At 46.5% G+C, this 23,093-nt stretch overlaps 1 protein-coding gene and 1 long non-coding RNA gene across 9 annotated transcripts in view; one reads left to right on the forward strand and one right to left on the reverse strand.

Moving 5' to 3' along the window:
• The window catches only part of LOC137422670 (uncharacterized), a 32,945-nt gene extending 30,182 nt beyond the window's left edge, over positions 1–2,763 (reverse strand). The window contains exon 1 of the long non-coding RNA XR_013622540.1: positions 2,297–2,763. This is a non-coding gene — a long non-coding RNA (uncharacterized LOC137422670). The remainder of the gene's footprint in view (positions 1–2,296) is intronic.
• Positions 2,764–3,038: 275 nt separating this feature from the next.
• The window catches only part of NBN (nibrin), an 83,654-nt gene continuing 63,599 nt past the window's right edge, over positions 3,039–23,093 (forward strand). For 2 of the 8 annotated variants that reach the window (XM_078772980.1, XM_078772985.1), the window contains exons 1-7: positions 3,816–3,845; positions 5,488–5,731; positions 12,585–12,715; positions 13,915–14,063; positions 14,855–15,014; positions 15,288–15,391; positions 15,547–15,664. In XM_078772980.1, the coding sequence (XP_078629106.1) occupies positions 5,698–5,731; positions 12,585–12,715; positions 13,915–14,063; positions 14,855–15,014; positions 15,288–15,391; positions 15,547–15,664 (696 nt within the window). In that variant the 5' untranslated portion in view covers positions 3,816–3,845; positions 5,488–5,697. Of the gene's footprint in view, positions 3,133–3,417; positions 3,635–3,815; positions 3,846–5,487; positions 5,732–8,798; positions 8,875–12,584; positions 12,716–13,914; positions 14,064–14,854; positions 15,015–15,287; positions 15,392–15,546; positions 15,665–23,093 lie in introns of those variants that run through there. The other 6 variants (XM_078772979.1, XM_078772986.1, XM_078772984.1 and 3 more) reach the window with 5 other exon arrangements.

A 23,093-nucleotide genomic window follows, 5' to 3' on the forward strand; every position in this document is an offset into this window, starting at 1 on the left:
CTCCTCCCTACCCCTCCTCCCCTCCCCCTACTCCCCTTCCCTCCCCCTCCCCCTCCTCCCCTCCCCCTCCTCCCCTCCAACCCTCCCCCCTCACCCTCCTCCCCTCACCCTCCTCCCCTCCCCCTACTCCCCTTCCCTCCCCCTCCCCCCCTCCCTCACACTCCTCCTCTCCCCTCCCTCACCCTCCTCCCCTCCCCCTCCCCCTACTCCTCCTCCCCTCCCCCCTTCCCCTCCTCCCCTCCCCCTACTCCCCTTCCCTCCCCCTCCCTCTCTCTCTCTCCCCTCACCCTCCTCCCCTCCCTCTCTCCCCTCCCCCTCCCCCTCCTCCCCTCCCCCTTCCCCTCCTCCCCTCCCCCCCTTCCCTCCCCCTCCCTCTCCCTCTCTCCCCCTCCCTCTCACCCTCCTCCCCTCCCCCCTCACCCTCCTCCCCTCCCTCTCTCCCCTCCCACTCCTCCCCCCTCACCCTCCTCCCCTCCCCCTCCTGCCCTCCCTCTCTCCTCTCCCCTCCCTCCTCTCCCCTCCCTCTCTCCTCTCCCCCTTTCCCTCCCCTTCCCCCTCCCCTCCCACTCCCCCTCCCCCCTCCCATCCTCACCCTCCTCCCCTCCCTCTCTCCCCTCCTCCCCCCTCACCCTCCTCCCCTCCCTCACCCTCCTGCCCTCCCTCTCTCCTCCCTCCTCTCCCCTCCCTCTCTCCTCTCCCCCCTTCCCCCTCCCCTCCCTCCTCTCCCCCCTTCCCCCTCCTCTCCCCTTCCCCCTCCCCTCCTCCCCCCTCCTCCCCCCTCCTCCCCTCCCCCCTTCCCCTCCCCCCTTCCCTTCCCCTCCCCCCTCACTCACCCTCCTCCCCTCCCTCTCTCCCCCCTCACCCTCCTCCCCTTCCCCCTCCCCCGCCCGGCAATGCCGGGTACTTCTGCTAGTCTATAATAACTGAAAGTTTCATTCAGTTCTCTTCATTTTTAAGGAAGTTATGGGCTTTTATGTCATTAAATTGACAGTCCTCGATCACAGCTTTTGTTTTAAGTTAATGGCAAAACAATAGGAAAGAAGATGCTAATTTCCGAGTATAAAAATGACCATAACTTCTTTAATACTGAAGATATGAAAGTGAATTAGATATCAAATTAAAGGTCTTTCCATGCTTTATCTGATGCTATAAATTACAGGCTTGATTTTTAACATCTCAAAATTTTGTAACATTCCTATTTTAAGATACTAGGGCATGCCCGTACTATATCTATATCTAAAATTATATCCCCCCCTCTATTTACATGAAATGGTTTGGTCCATGAAATGTTTTGGTCCATTCGCAACGCCAAAGCGAACGGCGAACGCTTTACATGAAATGGTTTGGTGCATGAAATGTTTTGGTCCATTCGCAACGCCAAAGCGAACGGCGAACGGCTTGCGAGTACAGTGACAATCCCCCCGGGGTTTTAATTAGTTTTAAAACATCGTTTAACGCCAACATAGCGCCAACATAGTTTGCCGACGGGAAATAAATGAATACGCTCTCAAATGTGCCATCCGAGGCAGAGTGTGTTCGCCACGTTCGGCACACGCGATAGCTCGCTGCTCTCTGATTGGTTGAATCGTTTTTTGGACATAGCTCGGTAAGTAATTGTCCGATTAATATGAAACCTTGAAAAGGCACATCCTCGGGTCCCCAGCAATATACCTGGCAAGTTTAAAGTATATCGGACCCGTGGTTGTCGAGAAACAGCGGTCACAGACAAACAAACGTACAAACAAACACACAGAGATTACTGGAATTATAGATAGATAACTAGAACGGGCACTCGGTAGAGCGCATACCTTCGCCGCAGCTACTGTTCTGTACTTGGCATGGGAGTGTAGGGAACAGAACAACAAAAATACGATTTTGACCTTTTCGTGACCTTGACCTTGACCTTTGACCCGATTGCTCCCAAAATCTAATCAAATGTGTCCCGTATAATAACCAATCATCCCACCAAATTTCATGCAATTCGGTTGAATACTTTTTGAGTTATGCGAATAACATACACACACACACACAGACATACAAATAAATACACAGCGATCAAAACATAACCTTCCGCTTTTGCGAAGGTAAAAATAGTGGATTTCCTCTGTCAAGTCAGCACTTTCTACACAAAACACAATCATACATTTTTTTTTTCAGTATGTGGAACCATGGGAGGGTGAGAAAGCCCTGCTCATCGTACAAAAAAGAAAAAGAAAAAAAAAAGTGGAGAAAATAGGCCTGTAGCACTGTAGCACCTTTCGTAACACCATCGTGTGCTGAAAATCATACCACTTACCTATGGAAAGTCTTCCCTGAACCTTTTTTCAGGCGATTGGAGCAGTTTATTGCCGCGCAAAATGGCATTTCAGTGGTAACTTTACACAATTATTCGAGAAAACGAAGATTCGAAGAAACGAAGACTTGCGTTTAGAGTGGAGTGCTAACCAAGATGGCGGCTGTCACGTGACTGCTGGTGCACTGGTCGTGTGAGCCCTCTCTCTACCATCTACCTCTATGTACTTCAGTGGGTGTCCCTCTGCTGATTGAAAGGGGGAGTGCAAGGCCTTGCAAACGCCTAGTTTTCAATAAATACCATCAGGGAATATCACAACGTGCCAGAATATCACATGCGACTGCTATTTGCAACAACGTATACCAAACACAATTCCGTGATTTAAAGTTCGCTTTATATCGTTTCGAAGGGAAAATTAATCACAAAAACAACAACAAAATGGCGAAGAGAGGCTCTTTATTTTTCAGTCTGGTAATTGGAGTAATGTCGTTGGCAATCGTTTCGCATCCTTTCTTAGCTTAAATCTAATTTGTCTTTTACTCCTTTTCTTGCGTTGCTGTCACTGTTTAAATGCCTGCTGGTTTTAAAGATGAATTATATGATGAAAATGAGGTGGTGTAGCAGGAGGTGTAAAGAATGATCGTATCCACAACTTCGGCGCAAGAGTTTCGCCATTTTATACATTGCGTTTAACGGTGAGGAAAATGTGGTGGTGTAGCAGGCAGGAGGTGTAAGGAATGACTGTATCCATGAGTTCAGCGCGGTAGTTTCGCCATTTTGTACAGTGCGTTCAACGTTGAGGAAAATGTGGCGGTATGCCTCATTTTACATAACCGCAGGTATATCGCATGTGTTGTTTTCGTAATAACTAACAGCGATGTGGATAACAATAACCGCTGCTTCACATGTATTTACGACGGATTTAAAAAAATCTGGTGATAGTGCAGCGCAGGTATTGTGGGCGAAATATACAGTACACTGTACAGGACTGTACTTGTAATTTTTTTTGTGTTATGATTTATCATTACATCATAATAGACAGAGTTTGATTACGCTTTAAAAAAACCGAATATTTCTGAATGTGTGACGTGAAGTCGTTTAAGAAAAGTAAATATTAAATAATTGTTATTGTTATTGTTGGTGTGTGACGGGATTTTGATGGGGTTGGTTTGGTCTTACAGCGGACAAAATGCATGTTAAAATATGTACATGAAGTGTCCGGGCATTGTCCGAGTACGAGGATTTTATTCATTATAACAATCGAGATCGACGGTGAAAGAGTCGACATTGTTCGTGTTTTATTTCCTATAAATCAAAAAATCTGGTGATAGTGCAGCGCAGGTATTGTGGGCGAAATATACAGTACACTGTACAGGACTGTACTTGTAATTTTTTTTGTGTTATGATTTATCATTACATCATAATACACAGAGTTTGATTACGCTTTAAAAAAACCGAATATTTCTGAATGTGTGACGTGAAGTCGTTTAAGAAAAGTAAATATTAAATAATTGTTATTGTTATTGTTGGTGTGTGACGGGATTTTGATGGGGTTGGTTTGGTCTTACAGCGGACAAAATGCATGTTAAAATATGTACATAAAGTGTCCGGGCATTGTCCGAGTACGAGGATTTTATTCATTATAACAATCGAGATCGACGGTGAAAGAGTCGACATTGTTCGTGTTTTATTTCCTATAAATCAAATGTTTGGCCGCAGCAGGACTGATGCACATGGAAGAAAACAAGATGAATTTAAAAATAAAGTTTTTTAATGTATTTATTTTATGAAGTGTTTTGTTGTGAATAATTGTGTAAATTACTCTTCCAAGATTCCTCATTGTAACTCAAGGTGGGTCATGGGGACGGGGCAGAGAACAAACACAAATGTATCTTTGAACAAAGATACATTTCAAATGAACATAGATACAAAATGAATGAAAGATAAATAAATGAACAAACACAAATGTAACATACATTTGTGTTTGTTCTCTGCCCCGTCCCCATGACCCACCTCTCTGCCCCGTCCCCATGACCCACCTCTCTGCCCCGTCCCCATGACCCACCTCTCTGCCCCGTCCCCATGACCCACCTCTCTGCCCCGTCCCCATGACCCACCTCTCTGCCCCGTCCCCATGACCCACCGCTCTGCCTCGTCCCCATGATCCACCTCTCTGCCCCGTCCCCATGACCCACCTCTCTGCCCCGTCCCCATGACCCACCTCTCTGCCCCGTCCCCATGACACATCTCTCTGCCCCGTCCCCATGACCCACCTCTCTGCCCCGTCCCCATGACCCACATCTCTGCCTCGTCCCCATGACCCACCTCTCTGCCCCGTCCCCATGACCCACATCTCTGCCCCGTCCCCATGACCCACCTCTCTGCCCCGTTCCCATGACCCACATCTCTGCCTCGTCCCCATGACCCACCTCTCTGCCTCGTCCCCATGACACACCTCTCTGCCCCGTCCCCATGACCCACCTCTCTGCCCCGTCCCCATGACCCACCTCTCTGCCTCGTCCCCATGACACACCTCTCTGCCTCGTCCCCATGACACACCTCTCTGCCCCGTCCCCATGACCCACCTCTCTGCCCCGTCCCCATGACCCACCTCTCTGCCCCGTCCCCATGACCCACCTCTCTGCCTCGTCCCCATGACCCACCTCTCTGCCCCGTCCCCATGACCCACCTCTCTGCCCCGTCCCCATGACCCACATCTCTGCCCCGTCCCCATGACCCACCTCTCTGCCCCGTTCCCATGACCCACATCTCTGCCCCGTTCCCATGACCCACATCTCTGCCCCGTCCCCATGACCCACCTCTCTGCCCCGTCCCCATGACCCACCTCTCTGCCCCGTCCCCATGACCCACATCTCTGCCCCGTCCCCATGACCCACCTCTCTGCCCCGTTCCCATGACCCACATCTCTGCCCTGTTCCCATGACCCACATCTCTGCCCCGTCCCCATGACCCACCTCCTCTCTACCCCGTCTCCATGACCCACATCTCTGCCCCATCCCCATGACTCACCTCTCTGCCCCGTCCCCATGACCCACGTCTCGGTGTTCTCAGCCCCGTCCCCATGACCCACGTCTCGGTGTTTACGGCCCTGTCCCCATGACCCATGTCTCGGTGTTCTCGGCCCCGTCCCCATGACCCACCTCTCTGCCCCGCCCCCATGACCCACGTCTCAGTGTTCTCAGCCCCAACCTCAAGTCATGACTCCCACCTCGCAGCACGACCTGAAACTTCCGTATTGGGAATTCTGCTAGGCCTGGCGATATTTCTCGGAGAAACGGTCTGTTGCCATCTCGAGACGACCCAGAGTGCGGATCCTTTCCGTGTCCCGACTCTCTACATAACGGTACACAGGCATCTGGAGACCTCGGTGCGGGGGTGCGACCATGTGGAAGCTTGTCCATGTGGATGATGAGCAAGGTGTGTGTGTGTGTTTCTCGTTTTGAAAGTAATTTTTGGGGGAATGATTTGACAAACACCTGAATGAGAGTGATGTACACATAGTTTTTTTTTGTATTTTTTTTTGTGTACAAGATCGAAGGTCGTGTAGGAGTTAACATCAATCACAAAAAAAAAAACCAGACAAAACATACAATAAAGGGAGCGGGAGACAAGATGGGGAGAGAGAGGGAAGCAGACAAGTACAACAGCACAGAACAGGGACATCTGAAGATCTGTGGGAGGGAGAGGGCTTGGGGGGTGGGGGGAGGCATGGGAAGGCAGGGGGGGGGGGGGGGAGGAGGTATAACACACATGTACACTGCTAGAACTTCCAGGATTTGAATTAACGGGGGTAGAAGAGATCAAGGTTTTGGATGGGGCAGATAAGAGATGGTGGTGAACAGCTGTTTTAAAGACCTGGAGGGAGGAGTGGGATTGAAGAGAGTGTGGGAGTTTGTTTCAGAGGCGGGAGAAAAGAGGAATGAAGGAGTGAAGGTGAGCAGAGAGCCTTGATTTTGGCAATTTCACCAGAAGAGGGTTACTGGCAGATCTTGTGCGACCTGTAGGAATATTTGGGGGACAGACCACAGATAGAGCTGGGGGAGCTAGGCCGGATAGGAGTCGGTAGAAGACAAAAAGACCACCTACCTGCCTGCCCTTGGAGTCAGCTTCATTGCGGGAGATTCCAATGATTCTGAAAGCTTTGGTTTCAACAGCGTGAAGCCGAGCTAGGTGTGAGGCAGGAGCACCAGACCAGAGGGGAGAACAGTGTTCCATCGAGCTGCGGATGAAAGCCTTGTATGTGGTGAGGAGCTCGGGTGTGCCAACGAAGGACTTTGCACGACGGAGGATGCCCAGTCGGTGACTGGCTTTGGAGACCAGCTTGGAAATGTGTTTTTCCCAGGAAAGATCATGGCAGATAGTGAGACCCAAAAGCTTGAGTGACAGAACTTCTTCCTGGGAAAACCACATTTCAAATCTGGCCTCCAAAGCCAGTCGCCGACTGGGCATCCTCCGTCGTGCGAAGTCCTTCCTTGGCACACCTGAGCTCCTCACCACATACAAGGCTTTCATCCGCAGCTCTATGGAATACTGCTCTCCCCTCTGGTCTGGTGCTCCTGCCTCACACCTAGCTCGTCTTCACGCTGTTGAAACCAAAGCGTTCAGAATCATTGGAATCTCCCGCGATGAAGCTAACTCCAAGGGCCTTTCACTCACTCACCGCAGGCAGGTTGGTGGTCTTTCCGTCTTATACCGACTCCTCTCTGGCCTTGCCCCCCCAGCTCTCTCTGGGCTCTGTCCCCCAAATATTCCTACAGGTCGCACAAGATCTGCCTGCAACCCTCTTATGGTTAAACTGCCAAAATCAAGACTTTCTGCTCACCTTCACTCCTTCAATCCTCTTTTCTCCCGCCTCTGGAACAAACTCCCTCACTCTCTTCAATCCCACTCCACCCTCCAGGTCTTTAAAACAGCTGTTCACCACCATCTCTTATCTTCCCCCATCCAAAACCTTGATCTTTTCTACCCCCGCTAATTTCGGTCCCCTTTTGTTTTATACCTCTCCCCCCCACCCTTCCCACGCCTCCTCCCCCCAAGTCCTCTCCCTCCCACGCTTCTCCCTGCTCTCAAATGTTGTGTTTGTGTGCTTCCCCTTCTCTCCCCATCTTGTATTCCGCTCCCTCTTTGTATATATTTTGTTTGTCTGGTTGATTTGTTTGTGAAATAAATGTTAGCTCTTTCACGAGCCTCGATTCAGTATACAAAAAAAAACAAAAAAAAAACTTCTTGGAGAGGATTGTTCAGAAAGTAAATGGGAGGGTTTTCCAGACGATCTTTTCGGAGAGACATAGTGAGAGTGTGAGATTTGTCAGGATTGAAAGACATGGTCTACTTGTTTGATCAGTTTGTGATATTGTCCAGGTCTGCAGAGAGTGAGGAGGCTGCAGACTGCCGATCTGAGGGATGAGGTATGGAGTGGCAGAGAGTGGAGTCATCAGCAATGAGATTGAGAGGATTTTCCAGAGAGTCGGAGAGATCATTGATGAAGACCAGAAAAAGCACAGGGCCCAGCCCACTGCCTTGGGGAACTCCAGCCTGAACAGGAAGGGGAGATGAGAGAAACCCATTCAGGGCCACACGTTGACTACGACCAGAGAGGAAGTCCGCCAGCCATGCATGGAGATTTCCATGGATACCATAGGAGGAGAGTTTGGTGAGCAGAGCGGGGTGCCAGACCGTATCGAAGGCACATGATATGTCAAAGGAGACAGGTCTGATTTCCTGTTTGGCATTGAGGACCTCCATCCATTGTTGAGACAGCAGAAGCAGCATGTCCAGAGTAGAGTGACCTGGTCTGAAACCAAATTGATGATCAGAGATCAAGCTATTGGAGAAGAGGAAGGATTTGATATCCGAAGCAATGATGGATTCAATGACTTTGCTGATATTTGGGAGCAGGCTGATTTGTCTGTAGTTGCAAGCATCTGTTTTTGCAGATAATTTAGTTTTGCAGGTAGTTGCCAACAATGAGAGAAGAAAAAGCGGAAGGAAGGTGTGAAAGAGTCGTGTGAGGGAGCGGAGTGACCGAGGGGAGTGGGGGATGGTAGGTGGGTGTAGGATTTTGGAGAGTCTGTGAGAGGATATGAGGATCTGGGAGAGGGGGGGGGGGTGGGGGTCTGGGAAGGGGTGTTCCCCCATCCCATGTTAGGAAAAATGTGTGATTGTCTAGGACTCTAGGTCATCTCATCTCGATTCTCGAAGAGATTAACTTATGAAATGGGCCTCAATGGTCCACAGGACTGCTCGGTCTTAGATTTTTCGATTCCTATCAAGGGGCCTCCCGGGGTTCAGGGGGGAGGGGGGGCTCCTCGGGGGGTTGGGGGAGGGGCTCCTCACAAATATGCAGAGGTCTGAACTACAACCTCAAGAGATGATCGTTAGCCCACTCGGGCATATTTGAACCTTAAATTTGTACATTCTAAGACACTTTTATGCAAAATTAAAGAAGAATAATTATGTTTTTCTGATTAATTTGCACCTGAAGGCTGAAAGAAACCTTGTCACAACATGAAAATCTATCAAACACTTGATGAGACATCTTATTATCTCCTCAACCGAAGGTGGGTGGAGGTTATGTTTGTTTGTTTTCACCCCTGCCTGTCTGTTTGTGAACAGGATATCTCAAAAAGTTATGAACGGATTAGGACAAAATTTGGTGGAGAGGTTGGGCGTGTGACAAGGACGAAATGATTAGATTTTAGTGAAGATCTGAATATGGATCCAAGAACTTTTAAGTGATTTTTCATCATTGAGGGATCAGGCCAAAAATGACATATAGTACGATATCTCAAAAAGTTTGGACAGATTCGGATGAAACTTTGTGGACAGAATGTGTGTGATGAGGAAGAATATATTCAATTTGGGTGAAGATCTGAATAGAGATCCGAATGCGATAAATTGTTTTTAATTTTTAAAAAGTGATTCTTCACCATTGAGTGATCGGGCCAAAAAACATATTTAGCATGATATCTCAAAAACGTGTGGATGAATTCGGATGAAACTTGGTGGATGAGTTGGTTTGGCTACAAGAACAAGCCGATTTAAATTCTGGTTCAGGTGCAGGTCCAGATCTGGCTTCTCAGTAGGATACATAACGTAAACTGTTTAGCCTGGTGGAGGTATGCAATCTACCGAGTGCTGTTCTACTTTTATAAAAGTGGTATTTTCGCTATCATTGGGCAATAGCAGCTTTAGGCTGATCAAGTATAGAAGAAGCGGTAGAATACTGCCTCCAGAGGCGGAGTGGGGGGTGGGAACGGGGGAAGGGGATGGTTGGGGGGGAGTGGGTCGGGGGGACCATGGAGTTTGGGCGGGTGTTGCCCTCCAACATAGGTATTTGCTCTCTTCTACAAAACTACACACACAATTTTGATGGAACTTGACCACAACCTTCATCACCCGTTATGTGTCAATGTTTGTTCACGGCAATATAATGATCGTGGTGTATGGGTGTCTACCAGGGTTGAGGGTTGCCCCCAGGATAGGTATTTCTTTTTTTGTTTGTTTAAAGTCATATGTTCACTTTTTTGTATTGATTTTTTTTGTTAGTTTGATTGATTCTACGCGCTACTAGGGAACCATTGCAATTTGTTTAAGATACCATGATACTGTTTAAAATACATTTAGTTGGTGTACTCTAATGCTTTATTCTAAAAGGTGAGCGCCCAGGAGTATTGCCCCTATTTTTCACTTTACTGATTATGTAGTTTGTGAATTAATTGTTTTATTTTTTCTTTATGTACATTTTAAAACATTTCTTCCAGTTTTAATGACATCAGGAGCTCTGTGGTGTCATTTAATGACATTAGAAACCTTGTTAGGTATCAGGTGTACTTAGTTAATGACATTAAATGACATGGCGATACTTGTCATGATGTTCGTGCACCTGTGCTCCCTTGGCTGGATTACGGTCCATTTTTACTTGGTGGAACCGCTAAACAGGATATGTACCGATTACGGAGTGCAGAACAAGTGTGCTCGTTTGATCTTTCAGCAACCTAAATGGTCCTATCCAATGTAACTACCATGTTAAACCCACTAGAATATAAGACCCGTCACTTCGCTGACGGAAATACCAAACTTTGCTGCGATGGCTAATCTATGGGGGAATAAAAAAAAAGGATTCCTGGGAGATCCTGCTCTCCAGGCAGGAATAACCAACATCATGTGTTGGCATTTGCAGTTTTCACACGCGTGTCCATGTACCCATTAAAAAAAAATAAAAAAAAATTTGGGATCACAAACAAGTTACCCGAATCCACCGTAGTTGGATTTATTGAAATCCGTTAATCCGTTCTCAAGTTATAACACAACAAACAAACAGACAGACAGACAAACAGACACGGCTCCTTTTATAATATAGATTACACTCTCTCCCATTTGCAGAGAGAACACAATACTGTATAAAATTATCCAAATCCTTGTCATCTTCTCTTCCACTATACATCTCATCATGTTTGACACAGCAGAGCACATCTTACTCACTTCATTTTAACTCTAGTTTGGCCTGTAGCTCCTTTCAAGCAATATTGCATCAAGGCCTTGGAGCAAAGTCACAATTTCAATACAACCACCTTTCAATGAGAAATAAAATACAGTTGGATCTTTTAAAAAGTGCATGAAAACTTATTTATACCATTCTGTGTTGCTGTCATTCTTCCCTTTGAAATTATTTTTATTATTTGATTATTAATTATTATTATTTGAAATTCCTTTTAGTACAGCGGATATCAACAACAATTGTGCATTTTATGAGAAAAGCATGAAATTTCTAACATAGTTAGTGCATACCATAAGGTTTATTTTCAGATGTGGAGGGAAGTCAGATTTGACCTCTGAGGACCGTGAGAGGTCAAACCCAAAATGGCCGCCAGTCCACTGGGTCTAATGTTCAAACGCGCTTAATTTTGGAACCAAATAGTGTAGAAAAACATTATAGTTGTCATTTCCAACTAAATTGGGGATGCCCATTCATTTGGTGATGCTTTTGAGATCGCCAGATCTGAATATAAACATATAATATAAACATGCCCATTGCTTACATAACATTGCTTTCCATGAACTCCTAGGCATGCCAAGTTAGGTCAGTGAAGGCTCAATGTTACTGCTCGGGCGATTTGTGGTGCTGATGTACGACCGAACCACTGAGAGCACGGAAGTGAATGATGCCAGGAAACAGCTCTTCACACAGAAGTGTAGAACTCTAGAGAACATTCCTCCAACCCAGGCAGCACTCAAGCAGCACATCAAGCGCACTTGCTACCAGGCCAACTGTTGGAACCAGGCATTGGTCATGGATCCAGAGATGCCAGACCCACCTGACTGGGGCTGGACAAAGGAGACAACTGGGTGGCAGCCTCTTTGGACCACTCTCCCTGAAGCATCAAAATCGTGCCATGAATTGATCCACTGTGGCTGCAAGAAAGAGTGCACTGGACGCTGCAAGTGTGCCAAAGCTGCACTCAAGTACACTGCACTGTGCTTCTGTTCTGGAGACTGTTAGATTTTGATCATTACCAATTTTCATCATTGCACTTAAGCTTTTGTGGACATACTTGGTTAACTACAGTTATTTTTTCAGAGGTTATTGCATCATTCCTTGCAGTGTAAACACTTATTTCATCATTTCTGGTCTCTGGGTGTTCTGGACCTATCCCTGTACCTGAAAAAATAAAGTTTTAAAAGTTCAAATGAACTTTTTCCAATAGCAGTTCCAACTGCAGTATCATAAAAATAGATATTTAACGTAATTCGACCTTGACCTTGACCTAAATGCATGACCTTGAGTTCTGGCGATCTCAAAAGTATCACCAAATGAATGGGCACCCCCAACTTAGTTGGAAATGACACCTATAATGTTTTTCTACACTGTTTGGCTCCAGAATTAAGCGCGTTTGAACATTAGACCTGGTGGACTGGCGGCCATTTTGGGTTTGACCTCTCACGGTCCTCAGAGGTCAAATCTGACTTCCCTCCACATCTGAAAATAAATCTTATGGTATGCACTAACTATGTTAGAAATTTCATGCTTTTCTCATAAAATGCACAATTGTTATAATATGAGAGCTTATCCGCCGTACTATTTGTGTTTAATCACCAAAAACAACACAGCCTTCAACAACGAACAACAGAAGTTTTCACATTGCTTGTATGACCCCTTGGATATCAGTAATGCGACGATGGTGGATTCTTATATTTTTTTCCTTGCTTCCAGCAGTGACCGATGACTACAATTATCAGATGTACTTAGGGTACCGTACTTTCCCCGCAGAGGTTCACAGGTTGCTGGTGGGAGAGGAGTATGTCGTTGGTCGTAAGGATTGCTCCGTGCTGCTTCTCAATGATCAAAGTATCAGCCGCGTTCATGCTCGACTCTGGGTCACACATCCCAACAAGAACTTGGTGGGTTTCCAGAAAACTGTACACCTGTCCTTTTGTTTTTTTTGACATAAAAAAATTCGGCTTTCTTTTTGGCAGCCTGCAATTAATTAGTCATGGCAGGTTGAACAAGGGGATAAACCTCAACTCTATCCCCTTCTCCCTCCGAGTTGAATTGCTATTTTTATGTTTAATATGTTAGTTTGTCACAGTCAGTCATCGATGGGTTTAGATGCTGAGTAGCAATGATTGGTAGCTTCTGCGGCTGGATTTGAACCTGCAGTTTCCCTTTTGAAGTCCCATGATCATCGGCCTTTGACACATTCCGTTGCTCCTTCTGTTTAGATTTCCACATTGAAGCGCGTCTTATGGGTCGTAAAAGTGCACAGAGCTTACCAAGTAATACTGCTCGGTAAAAAAAAATCCCACACCTTTGCGAGGTGCCAAACTGAGATGTTCACAGCCTCTGAAATGACTACTAGTAAATGTCACTATTAGCATTTTAAAAACTTTTTTAACTTTCAGGTACCATTACCATTAACACAGATCGCGAGAGAAAATGACGCAGTATGTAAACAGTTTAAAGTTCTAAATAATGTTTTGTGCCAGAAAATAAACAACCGCTTTCACCTAAGCCTGGTGTAACAGGCCCGGACCTTACACCACTTATGAAGTTTTGTAACTGCAATTCAAGCTTTTCAGAGAAACTTCCCCCAATAGTGAAGCGATCGTCCTTTTAGTCCCCAGGATTTTATTATTAACCATTGATAATTAATCAATTAACCATCAATTTTTGTCATTTGCTGAGGCCTGTGCTAATTTTAGGTAGTTGGGGTGGGGATTTGGGCGGGGGGACGGGGAGAGGAAGGTTTAGTGTGGTAGGGAAGGAAGACGTTGGGAGAGGAAAGGTCAGCGGATGGAGGTCATTGTGATATTGGACAAATTCCAGTACTCTGATTGCAAAGGCTGGTTTCTGGCTGTTGTATTTCCTTATACCCATGTTTATTTTAATTTTTAATTTTATTGTCTACTGACTTTACCGTGTACCTTCTGAACCAAATATTGCCTTGCTTTGCAGTTATGTTTATTTATTGATGTCTGAGTTTACTGACTATGTGCAGCGTTTGACTTGGTGGTGTTATAGATACCTAGAAACATGACTTCACCAGGTGGTGCACTTTGCACCTGTAGTTGATCTGATTTTGATGTGCTTCGCTCGATAGGCTAAGCCGTCCGTGATTCCTCGGCTCGGTCTAAAGGACGAGTCCAAGTATGGGACGTGGCTTGAAGGAGAACGTCTCCAGACCGGGGTCATCATGCACATTGGTCTCAATTGCAACATTCAGTTTGGAGTGTTTAACAGCAAATTCAGGTAAAGGACTGTTGCACTACTAATAATGTAATGCACAAATTGAATACTTTCATGATCATTCAAACCGATAGCTCGGAGAATATTTTTTAGCTTTTGATGAATGAATATTTCACCTGTCCAATGATGATGTGCATACCGGAATCTAGCAAGATTGATGGCCATTGATGCCGCATCCATCCTCATCGAGTTAGATTATTTTAAGGAGGTGAGTTTGGGTGGAGTCATTATTATAATTTGTGGTGGCATTGGCATTGAGGCCTTCCCAAATCGTAAGTTTCCAAGGAATGGTTTTACAGGTAAACCAAATGATTTTGCACCTATCATTCCCCTTTGGTGATACATTGACATGGTCTTGGATTTTGGTCTGAAATTTTTTGTTACTGCCATTTGCCTGGAAGTTGTTATTCCAACACAAGATGATGCTCAACTTCAAACTGTTATAAGTGCCATGGGGTGCATGCTGGGAATAGGAATTCCAGTATAGTGGAGCCATGTTTCTTAAACAGTTACCAGACATGATAATGGTAAAGTTGATTTGACCAGTTTGAGAAGTTGTGAGGTTATGGCAGCTGGTGTAGTCGATCTTGAGTGCTAAGGGGTTTGGAGGACCCATTTCACTGAGACGTTAGACGTGTCCAAGTGTTTGTGGATGATTTTGTAAACACTACATCGACAAATAATAAAAAATTGACAGCACCTAATGCAGCAGTTAATTAATTTTTGTACTTCCACTTACCTTGTACTTCTTTTTTTTAAATGTATTTATTATTTTTTCATTGTTGACCCCAAAGGGCTGAGTATGTGCCTCTCGTGGTGGTCTCCTCTGGCCAAGAAATTACAGACCGTACCTCTCTCGGCAATGTTGTACTGCAGCTTGGAGGTCATTTACTGAGTCATTGGGACGACCAGGTCACTCACTTTGTTACTCGATCACTCAAGGTCACAGTGAAGGTACCTGTATTGCAATATTCTCGTACTGTGAACGTTTTATACTTTTTACTGTCACACTGAAAGGCTTCACAGGTTTGTGAACACCTTGTGATGATCTTCTCTTGTCATGAACTCGGAACACTTGTGCTCCCAGTGCAGTGTTTCCTCATGAGAGACTAAATACTTGGATTCCTTTTTGAGTGCTGTTCCAGAGTTGTGCTTCTCAATGTCATCAATCACAACCATTTGCTACCAAGCAGCAAATAACATGATCATCCATCACCTCTCCTACAGACCATATGTGCTTTGATTGCCCTGCGACCCGTGGTACAAGCAGAATACTTCACAGAATACTTATCCGCTGTGAAATCCAGAAAGCCACTGCCTTCCCTGAGCAGGTAATGATCACACTCTTTTAATCTGGCACTACTCTCATTTATTTTATTTTTACCATTACTCACACTTTCCCTTGTTATTCAACTTTATCCCATCTCACCCTAACCCCTGCCCTCAACCCCATGCAAATGCCCCATGCATTGGTTTTTCCATGCAGTTTTTCTCCACAAGAGGAAGAACCAAGTCTTCCCCCGGGTACACTTGAACTCACACCCCGACCCGAACGCACAACTCTCTTCTGTGGAAAAACGTTTTTGTTTCTTAATGCACGACAGGTAAGCATTCCTCACACTTTCATGAGCCCCAATTTTGTGTATAAATCTTTTTTTCTCCCGCTTCCTCTTTTTGTGCCTTGTTGAATATGCATACAGCTATTTATTTTATATATAAATATGATAATTTTGGACCTCCCTTTCACCCCTTCCTATGTATGCACCAAACGAATATCCCCCCTCACACCCTCTCCATTCTATGTAAATGCAAATAAAAGAGTTGTACCTCATCAGTCGTGTACACACCATGTTTACACAGTCCAAACCTTCCACCACCACCCACTTCACCCTGACCACCGCTTGTAAATCCAGAACACAGCCACTCCTATTTGGGACTCAAAATGTTTTTATTATGCCTCCGCGGATGAAGTCGCCGGAGGCATTAAGTTTTCAGTTTATCCGTCCGTCTGTCCGTCCCTCCCTCCGTCAGTGATAGGTTTTCGTTACCACGATAACTTGAGAACGGCTGAAGAGATCTTAGTCAAACTTGGTGTAGGTATAGTTACGTGCTCCTCCCCAAACCCCGGTCACAGTGTACCTCCGAGCCCCGAAAGGAATCACGGCAGAAAGAAGTGCTATTATGTGTGCCAAGGACCAATGGTGAAACCACACCAATCAGTTGTTACCAAAAAACAAGTATTGTATTAGTATTGCACAATAATAACAGCACAAGTACAATATGTTTCAATTGCACAACAAAAAATACCATATAATTCCGATGATGGTACCACCAGTTTCTTACTCAATAACTCACGGTGCTCCACGTGAGCGAAAAGGTAACATTCCCAAAGTCACTGTCCCGGCACCAGGCCAAAGTCCATCCACGCTCCGGTGATCACAAGAAAAAGGTCGTATCGAGACCAGCATCCCGGGCGGCTGACAGTCAACGCTGCCGACAAACCGCTGGGGGGGTGTCGGGCCGACCTCGGTCAGGCAAAGGTGCACCCAAAAGGCGACTGGGAATGCACACCTTCGGTTCACCAGACAATAACGCTGGTATGAACGTTCAGCGGCTCCCAAACGGAGAACCACGAATTCCCAATCGAAATCCACGTTACACCCGCGAACCAGGCTAACGGCTGGGGCGCGGTGAAATGGCTGGAGCGAGGTGACAAGGCTGGAGCGAGGCGAAATGGCGGGTGGGCCCGTAATGGAGGTGTACCTGCTCTCCAACAACGATTCACTCCGGAATCCACCGCAAAACCCGTCACGCAGGTTTATCTGTCACAGCGATAACCACTCTGTCACAGGAATCCCTTTCCCGGGAAAACCAATAGTCGCTCGTGACCCACGTTCACCAGCGTCTGCTTGAGACCTCAAAGTCGATCGGCCATTCTCTCCCGACCTCACTTGCTCCGCTTTCCTTCCTCTTCTTCTTCTTCCGGTTTCTCCCGATCCATTTCGTTTTTTCTTTTAAAACACTAATTTTTCCTTTTGAAGACAGTTATTTCCATTTCACTCAAACTATACCAAGAATAGTACATGGAACTAAAAATGTTTCCATTGGATGAAAACTACAAAGACGGAAGTGACGAATCCGTAACACTCCCCACCCTCAAGAAAAAGTTTGAACATAGTGAAAACTTTCTTTTCATGCAAAAACCCGCTTTAACAAACAAAAGTAAAACTCACACCCAAATGATCAACTCGCGTGAGCAACAATAATTAATATTCCCTAGAAGAAAGCAACAAAACTTCCAAACAACCTACAGGAATTTTCAAAGTTAGTTCACTCTGGATAAAGCATCAGCAACGACATTGTCCCTGCCCTTTACATGCTCAATTTCCAAGTTGAACTCCTGCAAAGACAAACTCCATCTCATCAACCTCTGATTTTTATTTTTCATTTTTTGAATGACGGTTAAGGGGTTGTGATCAGTGAAGACTTTTATAGGAAAGGTAGTAGTTCCCAAATACACCTCATAATGCTGAAGCGCTAGCAGGAGAGCAAGGGTCTCTTTTTCCACAGTGGCATAATTTGCCTGATGTTTGTTAAACTTTTTGGAATAGTAGCACACTGGGTGATCCACGCCATCCTCATCTTCCTGCAACAGAACTGCCCCAGCCCCCACATCACTTGCATTAATGGCCAACTTGAATGGTTCTTGAAAATCCGGGGCTGCTAGGACAGGAGAGCTCATTAATATCGCTTTGACGTGGGCAAAGGCAGCCTGACATTTGTCATCCCAAACAAACTTGGTCTCTTTCCTCAGCAAATTCGTTAAAGGGGCTACCACATCAGAAAAATTCCTGCAGAACTGCCTGTACCAACCAGCCATACCCAAGAATCTCATAAGCTCCTTCTTCCCTTTTGGAACTTGGAAGCGATCAATGGCTTCTATCTTGGCTGTCACCGGTTGCACCTGACCCTGACCTACTACATGGCCTAGGAACACCACCTGTGCTTTTACAAACTCACTCTTAGATAAGTTGATGGTCAACCCTGCCTCGGTCAGTTTCTTGAAAAATGCATGAATTTGTTTAAGATGATCTTCCATGGTCATGGTGTGGATGATGACATCAGCCAGATAAGCCTCCACCCCCTCTAGGTCTGCAATAAGCGTATTAATCAGCCGTTGAAATGTAGCAGGCCCGTTTTTCAATCCAAAGGGAAGAAACTTGTACTGATACAACCCATTTGGTGTGACTAAAGCTGAGATTTCCTTGGCTCTATCAGTAAGAGGAATCTGCCAATACCCTTTCAGCAAGTCAAATTTAGTTACAAATTTAGCTGGGCCTATTCTATCTATACAGTCATCAATCCTCGGGATGGGATATGAGTCGGTCTTGGTCACTGCATTAACCCGTTTTAAATCCATACAACAGTGAAAACTGCCATCGGGTTTTGGAACCAACACACATGGTGAGCTCCATTCACTGCTGCTTGGTTCGATGATGTCATTCTCCAACATATACTGAACCTCCTTCCGAAGATACTCCATCTTCACAGGGTTCATCCGATAGGGGTGTTGCTTCACAGGAGTGGCTTCCCCCACCTCAATATCATGATATACCAAGTCAGTATGACCAGGTACATCTGTGAACAAATGTGCAAACTAAAAAATTAGGCTGGATAGTTGTCCTTGTTGTTCCCTCGTCAAATGACTTAATTTCTCATCTAAATTGCCCAACACTTTTTTTTTTTTTTTTTTTTTTGGATACAAGATCGAGGCTCGTGAAAGAGCGAACATTAATCACACAGAAAGACAAACAGACACACAAAACAAATAACATCGGGAGCGGTAGACAAGATGGGGAGAGAGGGGGAAGGACACAAACACAACATTTGAGAGCAGGGACCGAGAGACATGGAGACATCGAGAGAACTGTGGGAGGGAGAGGGCTTTGGGGGGGAGGCATGGGAAGGGGGGGGGGGGGGGGATGGGAGAGGTCTAAAACATATGGACACTGCCAAGACTTCCAGGAAAGAAGTTGGAATTTCAAACAAGGTGGATCTGGGGTGAATTAGTGGGGGTAGAAAAGATCAAGGTTTTGGATGGGGGAAGATAAGAGATGGTGGTGAACAGCTGTTTTGAAGACCTGGAGGGAGGAGTGTGATTGAAGTGAGTGTGGGAGTTTGTTCCAGAGGCGGGAGAAAAGAGGAATGAAAGAGTGAAGGTGAGCAGAGAGCCGAGATTTCGGCAGTTTAACCATCAGAGGGTGGCTGGCAGATCTTGTGCGACCTGTAGGAATATTTGGGGGACAGAGCACAGAGAGAGCTGGGGGAGCAAGGCCGGAGAGGAGTCGGTAGAAGACAGAAAGACCACCTACCTGCCTGCGGTGAGTGAGTGAAAGGCCCTCAGAGATAGCTTCATCGCGGGAGATTCCAATGATTCTGAAAGCTTTGGATTCAACAGCGTGAAGCCGAGCCAGGTGTGAGGCAGGAGCACCAGCCCATAGGGGAGAACAGTATTCCATTGAGCTGCGGATGAAAGCCTTGTATGTGGTGAGGAGCTCAGGTGTGCCTAGGAAGGACTTCGCATGACGGAGGATGCCCAGTCGGCGACTGGCTTTGGAGGCCAGCTTGGAAATGTGGTTTTCCCAAGAAAGATCATGGCAGATGGTGAGACCCAAAAGCTTGAGCGACAGAACTTTTTGGAGAGGATTGTTGAGAAAGTAGATGGGAGGGTTGTCCAGTCGATCTTTTCGGAGAGACATAGTAAGAGTGTGAGATTTGTCAGGATTGAAAGACATGTTCCACATGTTTGACCAGTCTGTGATTTTGTCCAGGTCTTCAGAGAGTGAGGAGGCTGCAGACTGCCGATCTGAGGGAAGAGGAATGGAGCGGCAGAGAGTGGAGTCATCAGCAAAGAGATACAGAGGATTTTCCAGAGAGTCGGAGAGATCATTGATAAAGACCAGAAAAAGCACAGGGCCCAGCACACTGCCTTGGGGAACTCCAGCCTGAACGGGAAGGGGAGATGAGAGAAATCCATTCAGGGCCACACGTTGACTACGACCAGAGAGGAAGTCCGCAAGCCATGCATGGAGATTTCCATGGATACCATAGGAGGAGAGTTTGGTGAGCAGAGCTGGGTGCCAGACCGTATCGAAGGCACGTGATATGTCAAGGGAGACAGCTCTGATTTCCTGTTTGGCATTGAGGACCTCCATCCATTGTTGAGACAGCAGAAGCAGCATGTCCAGAGTAGAGTGACCTGGTCTGAAACCAAATTGATGATCAGAGATCAAGCCATTGGAGAAGAGGAAAGATTTCATATCCGAAGCAATGATGGATTCCATGACTTTGCTGATAATTGGGAGCAGGCTGATTGGTCTGTAGTTGCAAGGATCTGTTTTTGCACCTTTTTTGTGTAAAGCGGTAATGTTTGCTGATTTCCAGGATGCTGGCAGATGACCTTGAGCAAAAGATAGGGTGAAAAGAACAGAGAGAGGGTGAGATAGAGCGGCAGAGCAGGATTTTAGGACCCGTGGGCTGATGCCATCTGGTCCAGTTGCAGAATCAGAGTCGAGGTTTGACAAAAACTCCTCCACCTTGTCAGGAGAGAAGGTCACAGAGTCCAGGAGCAGTTTGGTTCGACTGGGAAAGGTGGGAACAGAGAGAGATGGGTTTGGGACTAAGGATTTTGAGGCAAACACAGAGTTGAGGCATTCGGCTTTGTCACGTGCGATGTCAACTGTGTGGCCATTTGAGGTAAGGGAGGGGATGGAGGGGAACAAACACCAGAAACGGATTTGACCAGACGCCACCAGGATTTGGAGGAAGGAGACAGGTTTGAGAGTTCATTCTTGAGTGAGGAGAGATAGTGCTTCCTGGCACTCCTGAGGGTAGACACACACTTGTTCCGAGCTTGGTGGAAGGAACTGAGATTTCCTTCAGTTGGATTAGCCTTCCAAGAGGCAAAGGCAAGTTGTTTCAGGGCAACTGCCTCACCACAAGATTCAGTGTACCATGGACGGGAGGAAGGGTAAGACAACTGAAGGCGAGATGGGATAAATCTGTGCATGAGAGAGATCAGTTTGCTTTGGAAGAATTCCCAGGAAGAATTGATGTCAGAGGCAGTGGAGATGGGAGACCAATCCAGACGATTGATGGCTGCTTGAAGACCGTCCCAATCGGCCTGAGTGAAATGCCAGACTCGTCGACGCTGAGGAGGCTCTCTGAGAATGGCCAGAGAGATGTCCACTTTGACAAGCACATGATCAGAAGAACCGATTGGAGCAGAAGAAGAGCAGCAGACATTAGCAGGGAAGTTAGTCATAACCAAGTCTAGAAGAGAAGATACTCCATTGGCTGAGATCCGGGTCGGGAAATTGACAGATTGTGTCAATCCCAGTGAGTCACAGAAGTCCTTTGCTGAGGTGCCATGACTGGTGAGAGAGGAACCCACACCCAACCAGGTGGCATGATGACAATTGAAGTCACCACATATGAGGAAGAGAGAGTTGGGATGAGTGGATAGAAGTTGGTCCATGTTGTCAGACAGTGAAATGTAGATGGAGTCATCACTGTTTGGGGGACGGTACAGAACACATATGAACAAAAGGTGGGAGCGGAGAGGAAGCTGTAGCCAGAGGTACTCCTGGGGGTGAGGAGGAGAGAGGGCAGTGCAAGGAGAGTGAGGAAGAGAGTTTTTGATAAAGATAGCCACCCCACCACCAGGCCGAGGCTCAGGTCTATCATACCGGAGGAGGGAGTAACCAGGAAGAGATATTAAGGAATCAGAGACATCTTGAAGGAGGAAAGTCTCTGTTAAGCAGATCAAGTCTGGATTGTCAGAAGCAACCTGTATGGAGAGATCAGTCAGGTTTGAGCAAAGGCCCCGGATGTTTGAGGTCCATACCGTTAATGAAGAGAGAGGGGGAGCATCGGGTACAGGACAGGGGAGGGGAGGAGTAGGGTAAGATGAAGGATGAGAGGGGGAGGTAGGGAGAGCAGTTGTTAGTGTGTCAGCGATTGCAGAAGAGTTCCAAGAAAGGGAAGGATGAGGAGGATGAAAGGTTTGAAGGTGAAGGGATGAGGCACAGAGAGGGGTTGTTTGAGGGGGGGCAGAGGAAAGAAGAAGGTTGGTGGGGGTGGAGGTATGAGATAGAAGGGAGACGAAGTGGGGAGGAGGCAGCTTTGAGGAGGAGGGGGGAGGAGGGAGAATTGGAGAGGAATGGTATGGGGGGAGATTTGAATGGGAGGGGTTGGGGGGGAGTTTTGAAGGGGAGGAGTGAGGGGGGAGTTTAGGAGGGGAAGGGCAAGGGGGGAGTTCAGGAGTGGAAGGGCAAGGGGGGAGTTCAGGAGTGGAGGGGTAGGGGGGGAGTTTAAGAGTGGCGGGGCAAGGGGGGAGTTTAGGAGTGTAGGTGCAAGGGGAGGGATTTGGATGGGAGGGGCAAGAGGGAAGTTTAGAAAGTGGATGATTAATGAAAGACGAACATTGAAAACAAATTGGGTTTGTTGTGATTTTCAAGTTAGCAATCCGGTTCAGAATGATGGAGGAGGGATGGAATGAATGTGAATTTAGACCATGTAGTGAGGGAGACGTATAAGATATTGAATTTCTTTTTTTTGAGGTGGAATGAGTTGGAGAGGAAATTGAGAAAAGCCTTTTAAATAGGAAGAAAAACAGCATGTTGTAAAATACCACTGAGTAAAACACTGAAGGGGAAAGGTTATACATATTTAAATAATATTTAAACAGAACCGTGAACAATCTTATGTGCACAAAAATACCAACGGGGGGAGAGCCGAGAGGGACCACCACAAGTCACGTGAAGGGCAAACGGTGGATGGCAAGGAGTTAATGGGGGCGGGGCGAACAGCACACCTGGACAGAAAATACAGGATGAGTCAACAGTACACGTGGAGAAAGGAAAATAAATGTTTTTTTGTTTTTTTTTGTTTGTTTGGTTTTTTGGGGGTGGGGGAGGGGGGAGGTGGGGATTTAGAACGTTAGACAGAGTATTATGTTCGGGGTAGAAGGGA

Source organism: Myxine glutinosa, chromosome 2, assembly GCF_964187855.1.
Source record: "Myxine glutinosa chromosome 2, kmMyxGlut1.1, whole genome shotgun sequence".
In the NCBI taxonomy this organism is placed as follows: domain Eukaryota; kingdom Metazoa; phylum Chordata; class Myxini; order Myxiniformes; family Myxinidae; genus Myxine; species Myxine glutinosa.